At 35.8% G+C, this 24,450-nt stretch overlaps 2 protein-coding genes across 7 annotated transcripts in view; one reads left to right on the forward strand and one right to left on the reverse strand.

Annotated features, from left to right (window-relative positions):
- LOC106163243 (popeye domain-containing protein 1) overlaps positions 1-22,241 on the forward strand; it is a 29,899-nt gene extending 7,658 nt beyond the window's left edge. For 3 of the 6 annotated variants that reach the window (XM_086999442.1, XM_086999441.1, XM_086999444.1), the window contains exons 2-5: positions 17,319-18,615; positions 19,981-20,098; positions 20,688-20,988; positions 21,518-22,241. In XM_086999442.1, the coding sequence (XP_086855568.1) occupies positions 18,041-18,615; positions 19,981-20,098; positions 20,688-20,988; positions 21,518-21,615 (1,092 nt within the window). In that variant the 5' untranslated portion in view covers positions 17,319-18,040 and the 3' untranslated portion in view covers positions 21,616-22,241. Of the gene's footprint in view, positions 1-1,618; positions 1,975-8,804; positions 8,901-9,275; positions 9,400-9,457; positions 9,665-17,318; positions 18,616-19,980; positions 20,099-20,687; positions 20,989-21,517 lie in introns of those variants that run through there. The other 3 variants (XM_086999440.1, XM_086999439.1, XM_086999443.1) reach the window with 3 other exon arrangements.
- A 145-nt stretch (positions 22,242-22,386) lies between these two features.
- Positions 22,387-24,329, reverse strand: LOC106163223 (uncharacterized). The gene is made up of 2 exons (XM_013540741.2): positions 23,910-24,329; positions 22,387-23,515 (listed from the first exon to the last, which is right to left on the reverse strand). Exons 1-2 carry the CDS (start codon positions 24,005-24,007, stop codon positions 22,825-22,827), a joined length of 789 nt encoding a protein of 262 aa, XP_013396195.2. The 5' UTR covers positions 24,008-24,329; the 3' UTR covers positions 22,387-22,824.
- Between the last annotated feature and the right edge of the window lie 121 nt (positions 24,330-24,450).

Consider the following 24,450-nt stretch of genomic DNA (forward strand, 5'->3'; position numbering starts at 1 on the left):
TTGTACATGGTACGTACACCCATTTCATTCTTTTATGCAAGAGATGTTAAGAACCATATGCATTTTCCAATTTAAAAATGAACCTGAGCACTGTAAGAATTTTTGGTCCTAATATTTTGTCACAATTTGATTTAAAGAAGTATAGAGTTTTCTTTTTAATATATTATCATCTTAGAAAACATACTGGTATTTTGTAAGTTGGGGAAGATACTCCAGAGACCTTAGATAAATTTGAAACAATAACATTAAAGGCAAAATTAGGATTCTGTAAATATTAACTATATAGGTACTGCTCTTGTGTTCATCAAGACTGATGATGTGTGGGATTAAGGGGTTTGTCAGTTGAGCCACTACTCTTCCATTTTCCTAGCTGTTGATCCTCGTGGATCACAGAGCTGCCAACGAAAATGAGGCAGTGTTACATTACATTTTCATTATATTATCAACAATCATTCTTACTAAAAATCCACATCTGCTCTTCTCAAAAGTGAACATTTCTACCCAAACTGCATAATTTCAACAGCTTGACTTGATGCTGTTCAATGTACAAGAACAGTGGTGGATTTAGAGGGGGGTTCAGGGGGGTCCTGACCCCCCCCTCCAGTTTCTGAAAAATATATCACACCAATGTCCCTCTCTTAGAATTTTGACTAGGTAAATCATAGTTCTAAACCATACCAAAGGGCACTGTTGCTCTCCAAAACACCAAAAAAATTTTGGGGCCCTTGAGCAGGCCCCAAACCCCACACCAAGGGGGTGATAGTTGGCTTCGTATCTGAGGCCTGTTAAATGGCATTGTCCTAGAAAATCGTGGTGGTTGGATCTTAGTTACAATCCCCCCCTCCCCCCCCTTCAAATAATCCTGGAATGGCCCCTGCAAGAATATACTACAGTACACTTCATCTTGATCAGCAGACTGCACTCACTATTAGATCTCTGTCTAGTAGTAAGTGTCTCACCTCATTTACATTGGTGACAGATCTCAGATTAAAGGTATCTGATCTGGGATCTTCCTGCCAAATCAAATTTACAGCATGTACCCAGTACATGTACCTTTAAATAAAGCAATTAAATTTCTGTGAAATGAAAGTGAAATGCAATTGGCCAAAAGCCACTTACTAGACCACATGCTATATGTTCTCTAAACTATATGATGCAGTCAACTGACATGCTCTTTTGACAAACGTTACATCATATGACTCTTGAAAGTTTAAAGTAGAACAAATCGATATAGCAGACATGTAGCCAGGAGGGGTTCAAGATGTTTGAATGAACCGTCCTTTTTGCTGGAAAAAGGTCCACTCTGGATAAAAATTGATTAAGGTACATGTAGATTTCATGGTCAAAGGTCCATTTTTTCATAAAAAGAACCCCCTCCTTTGAATTTGCTGGCTGTAAAGTGATGTTAGTCTGCTTTATTGTGCAAAAAAATTGAAGAAAGATAGTATAAATAAATGATTTGTAGTTTCTTTTGTTCTCTGGGGATCAGGCCTAGTGAAGTAACAGACAGGTCACCTTACTAATCTTTATCTCCCCCAACCTCTAAGATATCAAAGTTACATGTAAGACCATGGCATCCTTGATGTAGAATGTATTCATCATCTGCGATCTATTAATATGCCCAAGTGGATATCTGACTTCTGGGACATCTGATCACGTTTGTCTATTAGAATGGAAAATTAAATTGCATTATTTGATAATTAAAGTAGATAGAGTGTGAGAATGATAAAATACAGTGTACACTAAGTACATGTATTTTGCATTGCTCTAACATGGGAGATGCACGCTAGTGTTTGTAGATATTGTAGAAATAAAAATCTGTTGTTTAGTCATGCATTTGGTGGTAAATTCAATAATTCTTGGGATGGAGGAGATGTAAGAGTTGTGTTCCTTGTGCATGTCGGGGCTGTACGACTTTTGTGGTATCTTGAAAGTTAAATGTAGTGCCAGAAGCTGAGATCAGAAAGCTAAAAGGTGGGTGATTAAAGTATAGTATGTTTATGATTTGATTCAGTGAAGTATTCCAATGGCTTCATGTTCATTCATCGCATATTTTTTCAGTAGTGATACTAGTGTTTTCCTTTCTTTTTTGTTTATTTTATGGCCTATGTATTGAAATGTCTAATTATACTTGAGGCAAAGTTATGATGGAGTTTTCACTTTCAGTGTCAGTAACTTTGCCAAAAAAGTAATAGAGAGTTCAATTAAAAATAAGATACCTTATTGTGGGTCATATATATTTTAACAAGCATTGCAATTATTGTGCTGATCAAAATAAAAAGGACAGTAAATGAAGACATAGGGAGTAATTATTGTCTATCTACAATCTACAATGGTTTAAAGACATGATCAGTGGAAATCTGTTGAAATGGGTTGTTTGGGCACAACTGCAAATTTAGTGGTAGACAACTTGTTCTCTTTTAATTCTCACAATCTCTAAGGCATTTTCAGAAAAAAAAACATATTTATGTTATTCTTATGTTATGTTACCTAGTTACCCATGATAGTGTTAAAGTGTGCCACTTTTGTTTTTGAGTTGATTGACAGGTTATCTATACATACACTTATTTGAACAACACCCATGGCCAAGGAGGTGCTAGGATGTGTTGGGGATATGCTGACATCAACAACTTAGCAGGAAGTTGGTCATAGTTATCAATCTATATGCCCATCCATACCAACAGGCTATGGTAACAAAGGTGCAGAGCACCTGTACAATGTACCAATATGTGAAAAAAAAAAGCAAAACACTTTTTCTGATTAGAATTAAAAATTCAGTTTGAAATGTAAGGATGTCCTTTTATTCAATTATAGATTCATGTATATATCTGATTTTTTGATGAAGCACATTAAAACCCTGAACAAGTGTTTTTAAGCTTATATTTTCCCTACATAGAAAATCCATCTCAAATAAATTGATTTGTTGACATTTTATTTTGTACATGATACACTTGTACATGTTAAGTAATGTAATAGTAATTTGTATTATTTTGTGCGTGATTTGCACAAAATTATGATGAAAATAAGATATTGGATTAATCACTGAAATAAATGTCCTTTCATTAAATGTAATAAGATATTTTCATGGACATTGTATTTGATACTTTTTTGCTAAAAAAGGACATTTATAGAAATTGAGGCTGTCACACCATATTCAACATCAAATGAACAGTTGGTTTGTTCTCAGACTATCAACTCCAGGTTCAACAACCCACTTGAATGTGGAAGCAAAAATCTTGTGGAAATTTGATAACATAGGTCAATGAAATGTATTTGCCAATCCATTAGACCAAGTTTAAAAAAAAAACTAAGAAATAAATTCAGATTTGATGCATTTTTCTTTAAAAAATTTATACCACCGTTCAAAAATCCTGGCTGATAGAAAAAAAAAATACTTGTCCCACTGACTTCCATATTAATGAGGTAGGTACAGCTAGACTAAAATAAAAGCTGCTTGCTTTAGAAAAAATCAATTTAGATATGTTTTCTGCTTAAGTAAACAAAATAAAGAACCTACTTGTTCCCAGAAAAGTTAATGTTGCAATTACTTTTCATTGTTCATAGTGATTGCATTTTTGGAATGAGAAGAACATAAATCCTATTACTTGCACATGATTATAATTGCATTAAGAGTCTGTTGGAACCTCTGAATGGCACACACAGTACCTTGTATATTTTATGTTGATTCACCGTATAGATCTTGGTAATAATAGAAGTATAAATATTTTGATGCATCTAGAAAGATCTACATAATAGTTGTTGAATACAGTCCGAGCTTTCGGCCCCTGGGCCTTCTTCGGGGAATATGAACAAAAAGTAAAAAAACGTAAAAAAACAAACTCCATGGATACGTGACGTCGGTGATGTGTTGAAGACATGCGGTGGTCCAAAAGCGTGCTATACGTAAACAACGTCAAAATTACGTAACAAAGAAAAAAAATCAATACTCATTTAAAAAACCATTATCCCTATTGAGTCCATTATTCAAGGTGTTTAGTGTTCTTATAAATTTCTGTTCGGCGATCCGTCTTTGTCTAGTGTCGTTTAAGTTTCCTTTTAGAACGGTGACAGTGATGTCATTAACTGAGTGGTTCGGCGTGTTGAAGTGCTGTCCCACTGGTACGAAAAGGTTTTTGTTGTTAACAGTGCAGCGGTGGTGTCTAATTCTGTCTTTTAATTTCTGGCTTGTTTCTCCGACGTACATTTGATGGCATTTTTTACATCTTATCAAGTAGATGACGTTCTGAGAGTCGCAGGTGTATTTTCCCCTAGGGATGAGTGTCTTGCCTCCCGGAGTGATGATGGGGTTGTTAATAATACACGGGCAGAGAAGGCACCTTCTGTTGTTGCAAGGAAATGTGCCCGTAACGCCAAGGCTGTTATTGTTAACCAGGAGTTTTTTCAGATTAGGGGGCTGTCTGAAAGAGACGATAGGTGGAGAAGGAAAAATGTCTTTGAGCGTAGTGTCGGAGTCAAACATATGCTGCAAATCCCGCGCTATCCTTTTAAGGTGGTAAAGGGCGGGATTAAAGGTAACTACTAAAGGGACCCTTTCGTGGGTGTCCTTTCTTTGGTATTGGAGAAGATCTTTTCTTGGGATTCTATTAGCTTTACCCATGGTTTCTTTGATCATTTGTGTGTCATACTGCCGTCTTTCAAAAAGCTTTTGCAAATCTGTAAGCTGTTCACTCTTCTTTTCGGGTTCCGAGTTGATTCTATTATATCTTAAGGTCTGGCTAAACACAATGGATTTTTTGATGTGTGAAGGGTGAAAGCTGGTGGGATGTAGGTAGGCCGAGCGGTCCGTAGGTTTCCGATATACACATGTAGCCAGTCTATTGTTTTTTATAAAGACAGTTGTATCCAGAAAGTTTTGTTGTATGTTGGAATAGTTAAGAGTGAGGCGTATCGACGGGTTTTCATTATTAAAAAGCTCTACAAATTTTTTGAGGTCATCTTCTCCGTGTGTCCATATAAGGAAAATGTCGTCAATGTATCGGACGTAGAATGTGGGTTGTTTTTGGGTCTTGCCTAGGACAGATTCTTCTAAGTTAGCCATAAACAGGTTTGCGTATTGAGGGGCCATTCTTGTGCCCATGGCCGTTCCTTTTACCTGCAAAAGAAACTCGTTTTCCTTGTCGAACTGGAAATAGTTGTGATTAAGTATGAAATCAGTAAGTTTTGTGATTGAATCAGGCTGAAGTTCGGTCTTATGTTTACTATTTCTTAAAGAATTTTCAAGTGCTTGGATACCATCTTGATGTGGTATGTTAGTATAAAGGGCTACTACGTCCATGGTAACTAAAAGCGTATTATCGGGTAAATTTTCTACCATTTGGATCTTTCTTAGAAAGTCGGTAGTGTCCTGGATAAAACTCTTAGTATCCCTGACGATAGGTTTAAGATCTCTTTCAATTAACCCTGATATGCTTTCTGTAAGTGTGCCGATGCCAGAGATGATGGGTCGTCCGGGATTTCCTTCCTTATGGATTTTAGGCAAGATGTAAAAAATACCAGGTTTAGGATCAGTCGGTATCATTTTAGTCAGAAGCTGTTGGTCATTGTGTGGAAGCCCCTTAATGAGTTGATTCAGCTCTTTTTTGAAAGCGTTAGTAGGATCCGTATTGAGGTAGGAGTAGTACGCTTTGTCATTTAGTTGGCGGTATACTTCTGTGTTGTAGTCAGTTTTGTCCATGATGACTGTAGCTCCGCCTTTGTCTGCTGGTTTGATGACGATATTTTTGTTTTCTTTGAGGGAGCGTATTGCCTGGCGTATTGCCTGGCGTATTGCTCGGACTGTATTCAACAACTATTATGTAGATCTTTCTAGATGCATCAAAATATTTATACTTCTATTATTACCAAGATCTATACGGTGAATCAACATGAATCCTCAAAGTGACAACCAGCATCGTAACACACCGGAACACATCAAACTTCTACGATACGTAAGTAAGAAGGCCAAACTTGATTCTGATATCTTTTTCCTTTCCAAATGCAAAAAGAACAATATTATACCCAAAGGTCTTAGGATCAAGAACCCTCTTCAGAACACGTATAAGACCTCATTTTCTGAAAAACTCATGCTAAAAACGGCAGCAAGATTACGTAACCACCTCACTCATGTATTATACAACACCAGGAATAAGATTAAACAAGAAATAGAAACCCTAGTAGAGTCTATGATTACTAATTCCCAAGATCCTCTTGAAACCAGAATTAAAGAGCTATACAACAAGGAGATCGCACGCCACCTCCAAAATAAGCGTAAAAAATTACGTTCGCTGGGAATCTCAGAAGACGAGAGCGTACCGTCTACTAGCACTGTAGTCAACCTATCTACATACAGACCTTCAACAGAAGAATTATCCGTACTTAACAAGGGTCTATCCTTTTGCCCGACAACAAAACTTGATTTTATCCAAACCTGCGGAGACATGGAAGATTTCTTCAGAAGATTACGCCTCAAAGAATATTTCCACAATAAAGAAGACAACCATCAAGATATACAGAACCTCACCACGAAACAGAAAACTTCAAACTGGACTCCACCACCTGGCCGGAACAGTAAACTGGATCGATACATCGAAAGTTTTCGTCACCGAATGAGGTCCAACATCCTGGGAAAACAATTTAAGTCCTTGTATAACTTATCTTTCAAGGAACGCCAGGCAATACGCTCCCTCAAAGAAAACAAAAATATCGTCATCAAACCAGCAGACAAAGGCGGAGCTACAGTCATCATGGACAAAACTGACTACAACACAGAAGTATACCGCCAACTAAATGACAAAGCGTACTACTCCTACCTCAATACGGATCCTACTAACGCTTTCAAAAAAGAGCTGAATCAACTCATTAAGGGGCTTCCACACAATGACCAACAGCTTCTGACTAAAATGATACCGACTGATCCTAAACCTGGTATTTTTTACATCTTGCCTAAAATCCATAAGGAAGGAAATCCCGGACGACCCATCATCTCTGGCATCGGCACACTTACAGAAAGCATATCAGGGTTAATTGAAAGAGATCTTAAACCTATCGTCAGGGATACTAAGAGTTTTATCCAGGACACTACCGACTTTCTAAGAAAGATCCAAATGGTAGAAAATTTACCCGATAATACGCTTTTAGTTACCATGGACGTAGTAGCCCTTTATACTAACATACCACATCAAGATGGTATCCAAGCACTTGAAAATTCTTTAAGAAATAGTAAACATAAGACCGAACTTCAGCCTGATTCAATCACAAAACTTACTGATTTCATACTTAATCACAACTATTTCCAGTTCGACAAGGAAAACGAGTTTCTTTTGCAGGTAAAAGGAACGGCCATGGGCACAAGAATGGCCCCTCAATACGCAAACCTGTTTATGGCTAACTTAGAAGAATCTGTCCTAGGCAAGACCCAAAAACAACCCACATTCTACGTCCGATACATTGACGACATTTTCCTTATATGGACACACGGAGAAGATGACCTCAAAAAATTTGTAGAGCTTTTTAATAATGAAAACCCGTCGATACGCCTCACTCTTAACTATTCCAACATACAACAAAACTTTCTGGATACAACTGTCTTTATAAAAAACAATAGACTGGCTACATGTGTATATCGGAAACCTACGGACCGCTCGGCCTACCTACATCCCACCAGCTTTCACCCTTCACACATCAAAAAATCCATTGTGTTTAGCCAGACCTTAAGATATAATAGAATCAACTCGGAACCCGAAAAGAAGAGTGAACAGCTTACAGATTTGCAAAAGCTTTTTGAAAGACGGCAGTATGACACACAAATGATCAAAGAAACCATGGGTAAAGCTAATAGAATCCCAAGAAAAGATCTTCTCCAATACCAAAGAAAGGACACCCACGAAAGGGTCCCTTTAGTAGTTACCTTTAATCCCGCCCTTTACCACCTTAAAAGGATAGCGCGGGATTTGCAGCATATGTTTGACTCCGACACTACGCTCAAAGACATTTTTCCTTCTCCACCTATCGTCTCTTTCAGACAGCCCCCTAATCTGAAAAAACTCCTGGTTAACAATAACAGCCTTGGCGTTACGGGCACATTTCCTTGCAACAACAGAAGGTGCCTTCTCTGCCCGTGTATTATTAACAACCCCATCATCACTCCGGGAGGCAAGACACTCATCCCTAGGGGAAAATACACCTGCGACTCTCAGAACGTCATCTACTTGATAAGATGTAAAAAATGCCATCAAATGTACGTCGGAGAAACAAGCCAGAAATTAAAAGACAGAATTAGACACCACCGCTGCACTGTTAACAACAAAAACCTTTTCGTACCAGTGGGACAGCACTTCAACACGCCGAACCACTCAGTTAATGACATCACTGTCACCGTTCTAAAAGGAAACTTAAACGACACTAGACAAAGACGGATCGCCGAACAGAAATTTATAAGAACACTAAACACCTTGAATAATGGACTCAATAGGGATAATGGTTTTTTAAATGAGTATTGATTTTTTTTCTTTGTTACGTAATTTTGACGTTGTTTACGTATAGCACGCTTTTGGACCACCGCATGTCTTCAACACATCACCGACGTCACGTATCCATGGAGTTTGTTTTTTTACGTTTTTTTACTTTTTGTTCATATTCCCCGAAGAAGGCCCAGGGGCCGAAAGCTCGGACTGTATTCAACAACTATTATGTAGATCTTTCTAGATGCATCAAAATATTTATACTTCTATTGTATATTTTATGAAATGTGCATGTTAGCAATAAATGTTATATTGATTTTGTATAGAGCTCTGTGTTGCTGATTACATTAATTTTATAGGCTCGGCTGTTATAAGAGACAGCCCAGAGACAAACTATAGGATTTTCCCTATACATCAAAGATTTTTGAAGTTGATATGCAGGTTAGTCTAGTATTGTGTGTCAGATAAATTGTTTTAGTTGACATAGAGATACAGACAGTTTGAGAGGCTTCAAGTGCAATGGGTTTTGTTCATTTCTGACTAATTATTAAAAGCAATTTTGCAGACATGCTCTGTTTTAGAAAAAAAAGTGTAGAGCAAATATTATAATAACTGCAGCAAAATTGATCCTTTTGGTACTATATTTTGTATTGTGCCTTATTGTTGGTGTATTCTAGCTAGCTAATGGAGATGCTGTCTAGCTGGCCCTGAATTAAATCAAAGTTGTTCATCCAGCAACATATTCCATATGGTTGATTTATTTTATTAAATATTATTTGAACAATCTCTCCCATTTCATTTTACCCTGAGTTTCAGTGTCTTCTGGAATTCTACCTCTCTTCTGTAGTCAGCATACAGTATACCATTTGGTTTCAAGTAGTTGCAGAAACACAATGATGTAAGCAAAGGCACTGTAGCAGTATATACAGACACTAGAAAGGTAAGCCAGCCTCTGTCAGCTGCTGCACTGAAACTCAAAATGATATTGAATCCTGGGAAGTGAGATATTGTATACATGCAGGGTAGTCTAACATGTTAGGACTTTCCATGCAGAAATGCAAGCCTTAATGGGCATCACAGATGAGATTGTACAGAAAAGATTGAATACCTGCCCTGGTACAAACTGGGGTTTCAGAGTTTTGTCAAAAACTCACCTGTTTATAACCTGTGCCATCCTGTAGGTGGTGATTGGAAACATACACCAGGTAGGTGAGGCACTCTTAGTTCTCTGAAACTGGATTCTTTCAGATAAACTATTAGATAACAATAACTTATATATATATGTATACATGTATGTATATGAATTAAGATGTATTGTTATATAAAATCGAGTAAGATCTACTTTTTTGTTACATTGTAAAACCAAGTATTGTAAGGTTTTCCATGTCTGTATTTCTTGCTGTTGGGTTGACAGTTTATATAGTCATTTTTTATGTGACTGTACCTTCATAATGCAAGAAGAAAGTCGATTATTTGGTATTATGCAGGAAGTCTGTCAATGGATCAATTAGAAGAATGTGTTAAAACTATTATGTACTAAGTGAGCCGAGACCATTGTTTATCAGAAACTGACTTTTGGTTGGTGAATTGGCAGCTAGACATTATAGTTAGGAGAGGTAATTAAATGACCTCAACCAGAGTGACTGCTTTAAATAAAGTCACTGGAGAGTGGTTTAATTAACACACCTTATATGCACCAGGTCCATACTATTTTGTTATGATATTGAATGTGAATTCAGCAGCACATGTTCATTTTTTAATGGAATGGGCATAATTATCAGAATTAAAGATAAAATTAATGCCTATGTGATGTGGTCTTGTTATAATTTGGCTACAATAATACACTAGATTCCAACAAAATTGATGATTATTTCATCATGATGGTTTATTTCAAGATTTGAAAGTTCTCAAAAGCAAATCATGCACATTTATACAGGGTGGTCAATTTTTATGAGCTACTTAAAAAATGATAAATTTTATTAAAATTTTTTATAAATTATTTGCTTTTATTTGAATTTATTTGAATAAAATAGTCAAAATTGTTCTGTTGTTTTACATGCACATGTGTAGCAGACCAATATTGGTGTACTGTTAAGAGGTCTGACTGATTAAGTAGAACTGACAGAACTTTTGATATAGATAAATGTATTATAATACAATGTGGGAAGTATAGGCTTTAAGTCCTCTCACATTCTTAGAAATTAGCTGATGCTGTTTTCTCTCTTGAGGCACTTTTGGCATAGAATCTTTATGTGTAGTGTAATCAATTGGCTATTAGTCATATCATCCAACCATTTTGCATCAGAAACACTGATAGATACCTAGTATAACATTCTATATCATTTCTACTTTATCTTAACCACTCTCTTGAGAATTTAAATGCTTATGGCATTTTTCCTATCAAAACGCAAGGGATTCTTAGAAGACAGATAAACATCACACCTGCTACTTAGGAGGCCTTGTCAGCAATCACTGAGTTTTCGTTGAAATTTAAAAATTCCCACTTTCATAGATTTTTTAAACAGTGTTGTAAACTTTCTGAAGTGTGATCTGCCTGGAGTAACCATGACTTGAGGGCAAAAGAGAGGTTCCACTATATCATTCAGCCTGATAAAAGCTGGGTCCAGGTGAATGGTTTACCTCCCCCCCACCCCCCCACCCCACCCCAATTAAAGGAGGAATCATCATTTTTCAACCTTTATAGCCTTGGTTTTTTAAATTTACTTTTTTATGTACAGTCTCTCTTTCTCTCTCTCTCTCTCTCTCTCTCTCTCACACACACACACAGAGCTTTCATAAGCCTTTCACCTTTGCATGTATATGCAGCTTTCAGTTACCTTAACCGGATGATTTTCAATATTTCACCTGATATCCTGATATTTTCAGCGTACAAACTAATAAAAAAGCTAGTGCTTTTTATCATGTAATTAGTACCCAGCCTTACTCATTTCGTTTTTAAATCAATTTATGAGTTTGTGCTCCTGATGTTCTTTTCTTGATATTATATTATATTATATTATATTATATTATATTATATTATATTATATTATATTATGACTTATTGGTGTTTTAGCATTATGCAATTTTGATCAGCCATTCCCTTTGTAGTTTTCTGTCATGTTGAAGGATCTACAAAAATTTTAATATTTCACATTTGGTTGTGAATAATCTTTCATTAATGCAAATGAAAGCTAAAGCTAAGGACACACAAAAGTATGGTGTTAGAAAATTGGTGACAACCACTTTTATTGAAAGGTCCTTTAATGGTGTTAAATAATTATATAACATGAAATAATGTTGAGTAATAAAAATATCCAAACAAATAGTACTTACTGGTATCAATATAATATTGCATCAAAATCAACAAAAAAAAAAAAAAAAAAAAAAAAAAAAAAACTACTTTGTGCACTTTCATCATTGTTTTATGCTTTAGGTCTGTACATTTGGCAGGTTTGTTACCTTGTTTATTAAAGAAACTAATGAATGAATGATTGGATATAAAAGTAAATGATTCATTCTAGATCTTATGCACTTACTGTAGTTTGAGATGATCAGAAAGGAAGCAAGGAAATATTAAATTAAATTAGATATCAATTTACACTTTTGCATTACGTAGTGATCAATAGTAACAATGATGATTTTTGATATTGAACAGGCAAAATGATGCCATAACTACTTTCTAATTGAATAACAAATAGTGTGTTAAAATGTTTGTCCATAATGTTAATTCTAGCAGGTGGTAGCATGTGGTAGTGGTTGTTTTTTAAATTTAGCACTAATCATGCATGCACACATATGCATGAAGTGAACATTTTACTTTGTTATGCAATGCTGCAGGCTTGTTTTAAACAATTGGTTTTGTCTCTGGATTCTGTGAAAAAAGGAAAAATTAAAAGGTAGCGAGTGCCCTGAAGTGCAATCATACAGTTGCATGCATTCAAAGCACACGCCTGATGTGCCTGGAGTTTTTGGATTATGCCCTAAGTAACCTTTAGCCCTGTAAGTGCTGTTTAAATGGCATATACCCTGCATCAGTTCATTCAATGTGACATTTTGCAGGTAATATGTGCTGTAATGGACCATAATATACAGTTTGTGTATGTAAGTCTGTTCAAGTGATTTGGCTCCATGGTTTTAAATACATACTACATGTTCCACAAGAGGAAAGCCAATGCAATATGGTTCTCAGATATTGCTGTGGTTCTGTTGAGAATTATTATATTACTGTAAACAGAATACTGTATGTGCAGGTGGGTATGTAAAATTTTCATAGTGCATGCATCATATATAATATGTTTATGGAAATAAATAATTAACTGAAGTATATATTATCTATTATTGTAGATGTGTTGAAATCTGCTCAATTAGGCAGGCCATATACCCACAGTAGGTTTTTGATAAGGCTTTTTTATGGTTCTGCACTTCAGCTTAGTTCAGCTATATGTATGTCATTAATTTTGTCACAGGGCAAGTCTTAATTGTTTATATCATTATTTTTTTTTCATATCTGTTTGTCTGTATATGGCAACTTATAGCTTGGCTACTATGTAAGAGAGTCACCTAAACAGAGCTCGGAATGACCAAACAACAGGAAGCAAACCTGTGGAGAAGTTATGAAAAGAAATAAGACCTCATGTGGCATAAATGCATGTTACAACCTGTCAAAGTGGACTGCCTCCCACTGGACCAGTGAAGTATACCACTCAATGTGAAAATGGCCTTATTGTGTAAACATGATTCTCCTTTAAAGATCAATTAATCTGTATCATTTAGCACTGCTGTTCAAACAGCATTGCATGCATAACTGCCTTGCTTCTGTGTGGCTTGATAAGTTAGTGTATTTTTCTTTGATAGATGTTCACCCGGTGACCTGTGTGTGCATGTTGTACGATGCACATTCAGATGGCATTTAACATGTTATCTCTAGGTTAATGGGGAATAAAAAACCAGTTAATATGTTCAATTTTTACTTATTGAAATAATGTATTGAAATCAATTTCTCTTTAAATACCTTTAAATCAGAAAGTGCTCATCTGCAGTGATAGATGCTTTTTGATGATATAAGTAAATGACATTGAACTATGTGACTCTTTAATGCTCCTATAGATCACAATTTATGTATTAATTGCCTGTGACTAAATTTATATTCAAGGTCTTGTTAAGTTTCATCATGCTGAGTTACCTGTACTTGAATAATATACTTTCTAAATATTAAATACAACCTATTTTTCTGGATCGTTTTGTTAAGTGTAATTCTTGTTAATATGAAGCCAATTGTCTATTTATATGATACTGCCAAAAAGCTGTTACTGCAGCTGATCAATCAGGAAAATCAAAAGGACAAATCGAAAGATTTTAAACACATTAAGTACATACATGTAAACCACTTTCTTTCAAACTTTCCTAAAGATAAGTACGTAATACTTTTTGATAATATTTTAACAGATAAGTGGCATGAATTCTTGTCATCAAAAATAACCTGATAACCTGAAAATGTTTCACTGGGTACTTTTAAATGATAGAAATTATAACAGTTCTGGGAACAGGGGCTTCTGACTTTTAATTAAAATTAGTACTGCACATGTATTTATCACCTAGGGAAAATCATCACAGAAAGTAAAAAAGAATGATAACATGCTAAAATAATATTGTAATATACTACTAGAGCAAAAATGGTGTTATCAAAAAAGTCTGTAACCTTTGCTAGATGTAACAAATATTTTAAAAAAATCTGATCTTAGGATTTTCATTTTCTCTACACCACAGCTGTGATAATAGTCAGACAATGCAAATGATACTGCCTACAAGAATAAGTGTCACAGTATGAATACTTCTGTTTTTAATATTGTTTCCCTTGTGTGTCTGCAATGATCCAGAATATTTTGATTGATTTTTTTGGTCTGACCTGCAAACAAGATTGAGCTCCTGGGACAGCTCCTTAAATGTTTTCATGAATCCATAGAACTGTTTCTCTGACAGCTTTTATTATCAACTCGGCATGTTTTCTTCAAGAAGGCACTGCATGAGCAAAGTGACTGAAAAATTAGCAACTGTTTTTGGAGCCAAGTATGATGAGCAAAATTTAAATTTAATCAGGAGATGGATGTATGAAGTTGTGTACAAAGATGCAGGTAAAAAAATGGATAAGACAGCTTAAGATACTTCTAATACTTATAGAATATTTTTAAAAATCTTTATTTATGATGATTTGGTGATTGTTACTACAAATAAAATTTTGATTATGAAAATTCTCTCTCTGAGTAGGTTATAAGTATTGATATTATATTATTGCAAATCTGTGCATGACAATCCAAGTCTTCAAATGCTGCTTTGATTGCACTGCTTGTGCTTCAGTATTTGAAGAAGAAACCTCATACTAGTAGGTGTAGGTGGGATAAAAAATAGGAGGGAGTTTAACTGTCATCTCATTGGGTATCTTTTCATATATTTCCAATTTGACTAATTTTTTTCATTAGAAAACTTATAGGTACCTGAATCTACTTGGTGGATAAAACTGTTATTTAATAACAGTGGTGAATTTAGAGGGGGGGTCAGGGGGGTCCTGACCCCCCTTCGGTTTCTGAAAAATACATCACACCAACATTCCCCTCTTGATATTAGAACTTTCATTAACTTAACCATAGTTCTAATCCGTACCAAAGGGCATTGTTTGCTCTCCAAAACACCAAAAAATGTTCAGGGCCCTTGGGCAGGCCCCAAACCCCACACCAAGGGGGCTATGGTTGGCCCACATCCCAGGCCTGTCGTTCCAAACCCCCACCCTTCAAATAATCCTGGATCCACCCCTGAATAATCATATATTCATATCCTATATCCTTTGGCAGATATTTTAAGAAAAAATTAGTATATACTGTATGATGTAGATGTAGTTCTGATTATTTCAGATCTAAAACCTGTTTTAAGTCTGTTTTAAAAGTTACATAATTTTGAGGAATACATTTATACCTCTAACTTATGTACCCTGGTATATGCAGATTAGGTGTACATGTGCATGTACTAGTAGCACCATGCACACCTACCTTTTTACCTTTATGCACCAGCTGCAGTGACATTTTTCTAAATATTATGTAAGCCATCTATCTACAAGGGATTATGTGCTCTATCTTTTAACTTCAGCTGGCTTTATCTGCCAGGCAGGATAGCAGCCTACGCAGATACAGTAGCTGAGGTTACTTGCAAATCATCTTCTTTCATTTCCTTTATGCCTTGAGAGAAATCACTGTCTCTGTGAGTTTTTAAAATGACTGAGATTGTGACATTTAACTTGCCAGGAAATCACACCATATACTTTCAGGAAATGTATTATTCCAATAAATTGTCAGCATTCAGCTTAATGCTGTGCAGTTGTGTGCTTGGTTGACATTGACAATTCATTAATAAAATCAACAAATACAATTACATTCAAGTTTTTCAGATTAGTTTTTTTACTCAGGAAACTAAGGAAAAAATGAGCTTATTTTAAAAAATTGATGGATAATTTGTACAACTTCTTCCTTAGTTGTACATATTTTGCAATATTTTTTTTTTTCATTCTAACTGCCAGGGTAAAGTTAACTTTGCATTATGCTCTATACAATGTAAGCAAAAGGACCAGCTAGATACATGGGCTTGCTGACCCACCCTTTAATGCTCCTTAATTTCTTTAATTTTTTAAGAATGAAAATTCTACTAAAACCCCCCTCCCCGTTCAACCATTTTGGCCCTGCTTGAAAAAAAACCCAATCAACTGCTTTCTGTGTTAAGTGGCTACATCTGCACCTCTGTGTCATCAGATGAAAGCCATGAAATGTTTTTAAAGCATGGATTATTTTATCCCCAGGGACTGTTAATGGACATCACTCACACACAGTTTTTAGCCAAATGTTTTTTTTCATCAATGCTTGCCTGAAAACTGCACTTGTATTGTCATTTTAAATGTAAGTGGATCAGGTTCACATATCCACAAGATTTCCCCCAGTGAATTGGTACAGAATTTCAGTATATTAATTGAAGAAAAATTTAAAATTGACGGCTACTAAGGAAGGTAAGAATGCATGTGAAATACATAGGTACCTTGAATGTACACGTGCCTCTGGTCATACAGAGGTATAATTCACTTTTTGACTTATTCATGGTTTTTCATGGTCAAATCATCCCAGTACAAAAGATACTTGGGGGAAGTTTTCCTGATGAAGATACATTTAAACTTTTGAAAATTGTAGATTAATTCATCTCCATATAGAAGATATATCTGTTAGGGATAGGTTACATAGTGAGCCAGCTGTTAGCATGCATAGTGTGTGTGTGTGTGTGTGTGGCATTTGGCATGATGCAAGGTCCATTTTACCATTTTACCATGTAAGCCACTTGCACAATGTACATGTATTTGGCCACACCCATTACATGTTGTGAGTTTTTATGCCAGACTATGTGGCCTTCATAACTAATGGAAAATAGTCTTTATATCCAAAACCAATTTGTAGAAGTGCTGTCATTGCTTATTTTATGGGCTTTTTCATCTCTAAAAGGCAAAAAGGGCAATGATTCATGCAGCATTAACATGGCTTTTATGATCAAAATTATGAAGATTACAATGGATTCAATTTGGAAATGTGCATTCCAATTGTTTTAATATATCTGATTGTTTGTTCGGCAAAAGAGAGAGTTGAGTTACACAATATATATATTTGAGTATATGCATGCACAGGCATATCATAGATTTTGTATTGCATGACTGTGAAGAGCATGTTAGGAAACTTTTAACAGATTTGTTGAAGTATGTAGCTGAGGGTTTTGAATTTTTAATCTGAGGTATTTCTTACAGTCTTTGACTTCACTTTCATTATTTTCTCTTTTCAGAAACATACTTTGTGTGAGCTTGGGCCTGTCATATGATGGAATATGCATCATGACTACATCGCTTGATTACAATTTTATTTTTGTCACTATGAAGCCTCTCAACTGAATGATGGGTTCTCAGCAGAGCTGTAAAACAAGAATATTGGAAAAGAAACAAGTACTGAAGGTAATTTGTCTGAGGTCTGTTTTTCTTCTAGTGGGTGGACAGGACTTATATAACTGCCAGTGAGCAGACGTTGGACAGAAAGTGAGAAGTATCAGTTATTTTCATTTGGCTGTTACTGAGACTTGCTCAAGGAGTTGGACTTCAGCACATTCAAAGTAGATAAATCTTTGGAATCAGGATTCACAATGGGCTCATCACATGTCAGTGGAAATTGAAGATTCAAATCAGTGGGCAGCAGTATTTATTACTAAGCAGCTGTTGCATTTCTCAGAAATTAAGCCACAGCTGACATCTTCAAATCTCACTGGAGCTGACCAGATATCCAAGTGCAGAGGTTTGTAATACCTGTAATAACATATCTGAATTTTATGTTTCTGAAAAAGCAACAGTGTACAGGACAAAGAGTTTCAAAACAAAATATAATGCAGAGGTAGATATATTTGTAGGCCGGCAGTCTTTGTCAGCCTGAAACAGACAGTGATACATCAGTGAACAATCAATCAAAGACTTATAGGGCACCAGGACTTTCAATAATAAAACAAATACACAAGTGGGAATGAAATTCTTGACCTTCTTGAACATGTACTCGGATATTGGCAATTTCACAATGCTTTCCCAGAATCAGAACAATGAAGGAGGTAACAGCAGTGATACCATGTGGAGTGAAACGGTGAATCAGACTGTGATTGACGATTGCAAAGACTACACAGAATCACATCACATTATGTTCCAATTGGCCAATCTGGTTCTGGTGCTGTCATTTTTGGCACCGAGTAATTCCCAGTATCATAGCCTTTTTATGCGCTCTTTGGTTATAGTGGCGTGTTTATTGACAACATTATGGAGCATTTTTGCATCCTGCTTTATTGATGTGATGTTCTGGCATGTATCCTTCATGTTAGTCAACATCTCATATCTTATCTACATTGCCTATACTTTATATCCATCTGGTTTTCATGCAGACTTAGATTTACTGTACCAAAAGTTATTCAAGCCATACCATGTGCCTAGGGCTGCTTTTAGAGAACTGACATCTTTTGGGGAACTTAGAACATACCAGGATGGTGAAACCTATGCAGAAGAGACTGCCTCAGTGTGTGGTCAGTATTTGTCCATTGTGGTCAGTGGAAGGTATGTTTTTTTGAAGCATGTTTACACTGGGTGAAATTTGGATTGATGGTGTGAGTCAAGTTTGCACATACATATGTTTATCAGAGGAATATAAAATATGTGTTATTTTGTTTACGTAATGTAAATCTTTACAAAGAATATTAATTTTGTACATTTTACACAAGCTAATCTGATCTTGGTTCAAAGCATAGAGGTGCCTGCATGGTCTATACACAAGTCTTATGTAGTAAAAGAAGCAAATTAACTTATAAAAGTTATAGAAAGTTACAAAAAATTAATTAGAAGATTATAAAGAAATTTATCTATTTTAGCTTTAGAAATTGTAACACTAAAATTTTATAAAATGTTTTTGTTATAAAAGGTAGGCTACTATTGTACACATACAGTATAACTTTTTCCTAGTGTGAATATTGATAATGACCTGAAAGAGACACACATGTATGGACATGGTGTCAGTGATAAATATTTCACAGAAAAAATTCCTACCTTGTGCATAAGATTTAGTCAGCATAATTTCATTATTTATAAACAGATATCTTCTGTTAATATCAAAAACCCAACATTTTATGTTACTCTGTACCTCTATATGTGGTCCCACAAAAAAGGCACAGTGAAATATGCACTTATACTCAGTTGCTTCTAGTATGTGTTTTTTAACAGACACTGACTTTGTCCATTTGTCATTGTTGAGTCTGTATATTACTAAGTGACATATGGAATCCAATGTGTCCTACCTAAGTAGAAAACTGATAAAATATTGGATTGCTGCCTCATTTGTCAGAAATGAGTTGAGGGCTTCTTCCCTGGGAACAATTTCCTTATTAAGGACTGGTTTCTAGAAGCATTGGTATCATGGCCTGCTATTAAGCCCATGGAAATTGCAGATTAGGGTAGGTGTCAAATTGAATGATGTTCACCTTGAAGAAAAAACTGCATTATTTTATTTGAAATGTTTTGAATGTCTGATAAAAAGCAGCAGTGACCTTCAAAACTCCAACTTTCTCACTGGAAAATGTTAGGAATTTGCTTTTCAATTTTTGTCCTCTCCCTCTCCCATTCTACTCCAAACACCACCTCATAGTAATAATGTATACTTGTACAAAAGGCAAGTGTATTCTTATTTTCTTTGAAAAATTCCCATCTGCCCACTGAAAACAATAAACTTCCCACAGCTAGATCATCAAAAGCAAATTGTGTAATTAATTGTAAGCAAAAATTACCTCTCTCAAAATTGTAAAGATTACCATGATACTAGTAATATATTTTTCATTCATTTGAAATATCTCATATTTCGTTCTATTTCAGCAACTTGAACTTACTTAATTGTCATAATGAGATTGAAAGAGAATTTGTTTATTTTCCAAGATTCTCAGTATCCTGTGAAGAGTTTGAACTGCATCCTATCCATCCACACCAGTTTTTAGATAGTCCAGAGTTTGAGGCTTGTGCTCCAGAGGTGATAGATAAACAGAAACATTTCCAGGTAGCTTAGGTATCAATAGTTAAGTACTGTGACCTTGCCCTAACTGAACAACTCATAATTGAACAACCCTATTGGGTTTTCATCACAAAATCAGCAAAAATTGAAATAATGATCATTATTATGATTTTAAAAAATAAAAGAAGGGAATTAGATTTGAAAAGATTATACCATACATATATTGCAGTATCTTTATGTACATATCTTTCTGGAGATTTTTGCAAAGATTTGATGAACATCTCTGTGTAACATTTTACTTTAGTCAAATAGGCCAAAGGCTTACAAGAATTGTGTTGTGACATAAAAGTGACTTACTGAAATACATATGGAATTTTATTCACATCAGATTTAATTTAGAGCTGTTCCAAATGGGTTTGCCACACAAAAAGGCAATGATTCTACAGTTAAACTAAAAGCAACTTTGTAAAGAAACTCTGAAAGTGCATGCAGTTATATGGTTTATTCACATTTTAACCTGTCACATTATTTATGCCACATGAAAGTATTTTGAGAACAAGGGTTTCTGTGTTTGCACAATCCGGCAGACTTATGACTACTTAAACAACATTAAGTATTTGTGATATATTTTAAGGTCACTATAACAGCAACAGAAGACAGCTGCATCTTCCAGTGGGATGCAGCAGCATTGAGAACTTTCTTAAAAACTCACATCTTCCTTGAAACAATCTTTTCAATGTTAATTGGCAAGGATATTACAGCCAAACTCCATGCTGTGCAGCAAAAAATATTCCAGAGGAACAGTACTCAGCAACCACTCTTGATAACACATTCCTCTTCATTGCTGGAGATACGGAACCAGATCCTGTCTGGCAACCATGTTGATGCCATGGCAGCCTTACAGAGATATGCAAATGCCTGCAGAAATGCTGAGCGTAAGTATCATACATGCATGCCTGCACACACACGCATGCCTACACGCATGCAAATGCTCGCACCAATACACAGCTATGTGTGTACATGTATGAATGGGCGCACGTAAACGCGTGGGTGTGTGCCTACTTGCGCTCACCTGTAATGATGTTCTAACAAATGCTTCTTTAAATATGGTTACTTTTAGGGTTTTCTAAAGAAAAGAGAGCCCAATTTACCAATCTAAGATTTCGTAATGTCCGTACCCAGTCTTGCAATTTTCGGGACTATATATGGTTTTGCACATGGCTTTAGATTACTTTAATTTTAGAACAAGAATAATTTCAGTATGAAAGATCGCCCTGAGGGGCATTTTTTCAATGGATATTATCTTTGCTTTATTATATTTGCTTGCCGCAATGTGTAATATCTTCATTAGAGTCATTTTTTGTTTAAATTAAATTAAAACATATCCCTTGTCTAAAAATTAAAAGCTGTTTTTTTGTGCAGAAAATGACTTATTTGTTTCGCTCGACGTATTTATACTTCCAGATCATTGTGATGGTAGGAGTAGCATAAGCAGCGTTAGCATCAGTAGTCCAGGACCTTCAATGAAAATACCAGTTATTACCAAAGAGACGTGCGTATAGCAGAAGGAGAAAAGAACCATTATTTATTTGCATGGGTACATGTAGCTGTATAGAAATGATACAAAGAGGTGGAGTGACATGAATTATGATATTCAGGATTTTTACGACATATTTAGGTACTTAGCCAGAGTACAGTTGTGTAATCAGTCTTCTTACTTTGATACCGGCCGGCCCAGAATTTTGCCATGGGGAAGGGGGAGGAGTGGTGAAAAGAAAGGAACGTCACGTTTTCCCTCTTTTCCGTATTTTTGGTTAAGAAAAGTTGAAACTGGCAAGTTTGTCAAGTGCCCTCTATCGCGACTGATTCTGCCTCTGTGAACCCAGCTCATATTCATGAAGGTTTTCTCCCAGGCTGGACGTCGGTCATTGTCGATGTACCAAAACTTCAGACACACGTTTATACTAGATATTCCTCCCCTTAAATTTACCACCGGTAGTTGACACATACTTATTTTGATCTGTTTTGCGTATATTTAAGAATAAATTTCAAGTTAAAATCAGTAATATTTTATTGCCCCGCAAAACGTGTACAAAATTATGATTTGCTCTAATAATAGAAATTATTATTAAATTTTTCTTTACATATTGATGGGAAAAGCATTTATAAATAAATATTGATCATTTTATGTGTATCTTCAATTTATTGCATTCTACGTCATTGATTGAAACTGCCATCACATTATAATTAGCAAGCACATACAGAAACGGCAACTAATAAGCTTCATAAGCAACAAGCTTCGACCTAAATGAAAAATTTATACAATTTAATTGTTTTGACTGCGGGCGTGTTAAAAAGTTATCTACGAGCACATCTAACGCAATATAACAATATGATCAGTCCAACTGGTCTAGTTCAGATTTGCCGATCAATTGATATACAAACACACTGTACGCACCATAATTCATTGATCTGTTGCCTATGCAAATATAGAAAAGTTAAGGCAACTTATAATCAGGGTATATTGACCTAATTTACATCCCAATTGCTGCAGCATTTAAAAATACCCTTGAAAAGTAGTCTGTCGGTAGTTAAATGAGATGTGATAACCTTTGTGTAATTTCTGTTCCGCAATGAACCCTCCTTGAACTTCCAATCAATAATTAAATATCCGTCCCAAAAATAAAAAGTTCCCTAACTTAAATTGGTTAAAACGTTATCTCTTTTGGTCTGCCTACTTGCATTTGTCGAAGTTGGGGTAGGCCTACAGTTCACCAAAGACGTTTATAGTTGGAAACAGGAGCAGAACTCGTCAACAAAAAACCTTCCTCGTCAAAGTCGTAATTTTCATGATCTCCACTTAAATGAACCATATCCACACTGCTGACTCTTCTGGCAGACGACCCTCCTGAGGAACAGCCGTCGGTGTATTTTGGGGACATTTTTGGAAGACGATAGCCTGGGTCGCTCCCAGCTCTTTGCATTCTCGGTGGCGGACTTCTCCTCATCGTTGGCGGCTGAGGTAGAGGGTTTTTTGCGTTTATCGCTGGAAGTACTGGCACAGCGGTTACAGCACCCAATTTGGTGAAACGGAATCGTTTTTCTTTCCGTTTTGAATTCTTATCTGATAATAAGTTCGGGTTGCTCTTCAGGTACAACTCCAAAGGATTGATTGATTTTCTTGTAACTTTCACGTCCCTTTCAAGGGAGGTTTCTACGTTATCTTTGAAGATGTCGAAATTCATGATCGGTGGCGGTGTCGATGGTGTTTCTGGTGTAACGCACGGCGCCTCGGTTTCTTGTAGTAATTCTTGGTTTTGAACAAAGTCCTTCAGTTGAAATAACGAAATACGCAGATTCTTGGGTGTTTGTGCCAAATCATCGATGCTGTCTGTCGGAGATAATGGAGGAGGTGTAGGCGGGGGCCTTGGCGGTGGAGTCTCGGTGGGTGGAGTACCTAATCTGAAAAACATCGTGAATTTAACCAGTTTTTGTTTGATTTGTTACAACTTTCAGTGATTGTTCGCCGAACAATGAATTTAGCAATAATAATAAACAAACCGTTTTGGTTGTTTGATCGTTTAAAGTCTAAAAATGCATCTTTGTATGATTTAGATATTTTCAATACGTATGATCAGCTGCTTCAACGCCGTTACCGTCATAAACATAGTTTATAGAACTAAAAATGTTGTCAGGCTGTAAAATTGTCTGTTAAGTGATTAGTAACAAAGTATTTCGTTCAAAAGGCATGCCCATCTATCTGCCAAAATATGACGATGCCATGTAGACTGTTGGGCCGTATTGACGTGCCGATCTTTTACTTGTGAGATTCTGTATCCTTCAAAGATACACTTACCTGCAATGGTCATCAGCGATGATTGAATGATCTCCTTTCTTACTAATACGCACCAACATTTCGGAGTTTCTTAATGAAATTGGATTAAAAAACAACATAAACCAGTCCTTAATTTCGAAATATGATCGCCATTTTTCTTTCCACTGTGTTTCTGTCTGTTTATGGTGACAAATACGTATTCTACTGAAAATCGATTAGTAAATACGAGATATCAATAAAATGTGACTAGTTTCTTTTATTCTGTTACGACAGCATGCAAAACATAGCCAATTATTTACCGTTGCATTCAAAATCTATAACATAGCGGTCCTTTGTTAACGAAAACCAATGATTGCTAATAGCCCAAATAATGGGTCATGGTAATCTTTCAAGCATCGATCATTTTCTTTGTTATTAAAGAATTTTCTTACCGTACGGTAATGTTTTTTTCTTGTATTTCCTATGGAAAAATACAGACCTGGTGCCTATACATAAAAGTGGATCATTTCTGACCTTAACATGTGTACCGAATCCTTTCTCCGATGGTTCCAACAGTTTACTA

This window comes from Lingula anatina, chromosome 1 (genome assembly GCF_051362555.1).
Source record: "Lingula anatina isolate TDL-2025a chromosome 1, LinAna3.0, whole genome shotgun sequence".
Lineage (NCBI taxonomy): Eukaryota > Metazoa > Brachiopoda > Lingulata > Lingulida > Lingulidae > Lingula > Lingula anatina.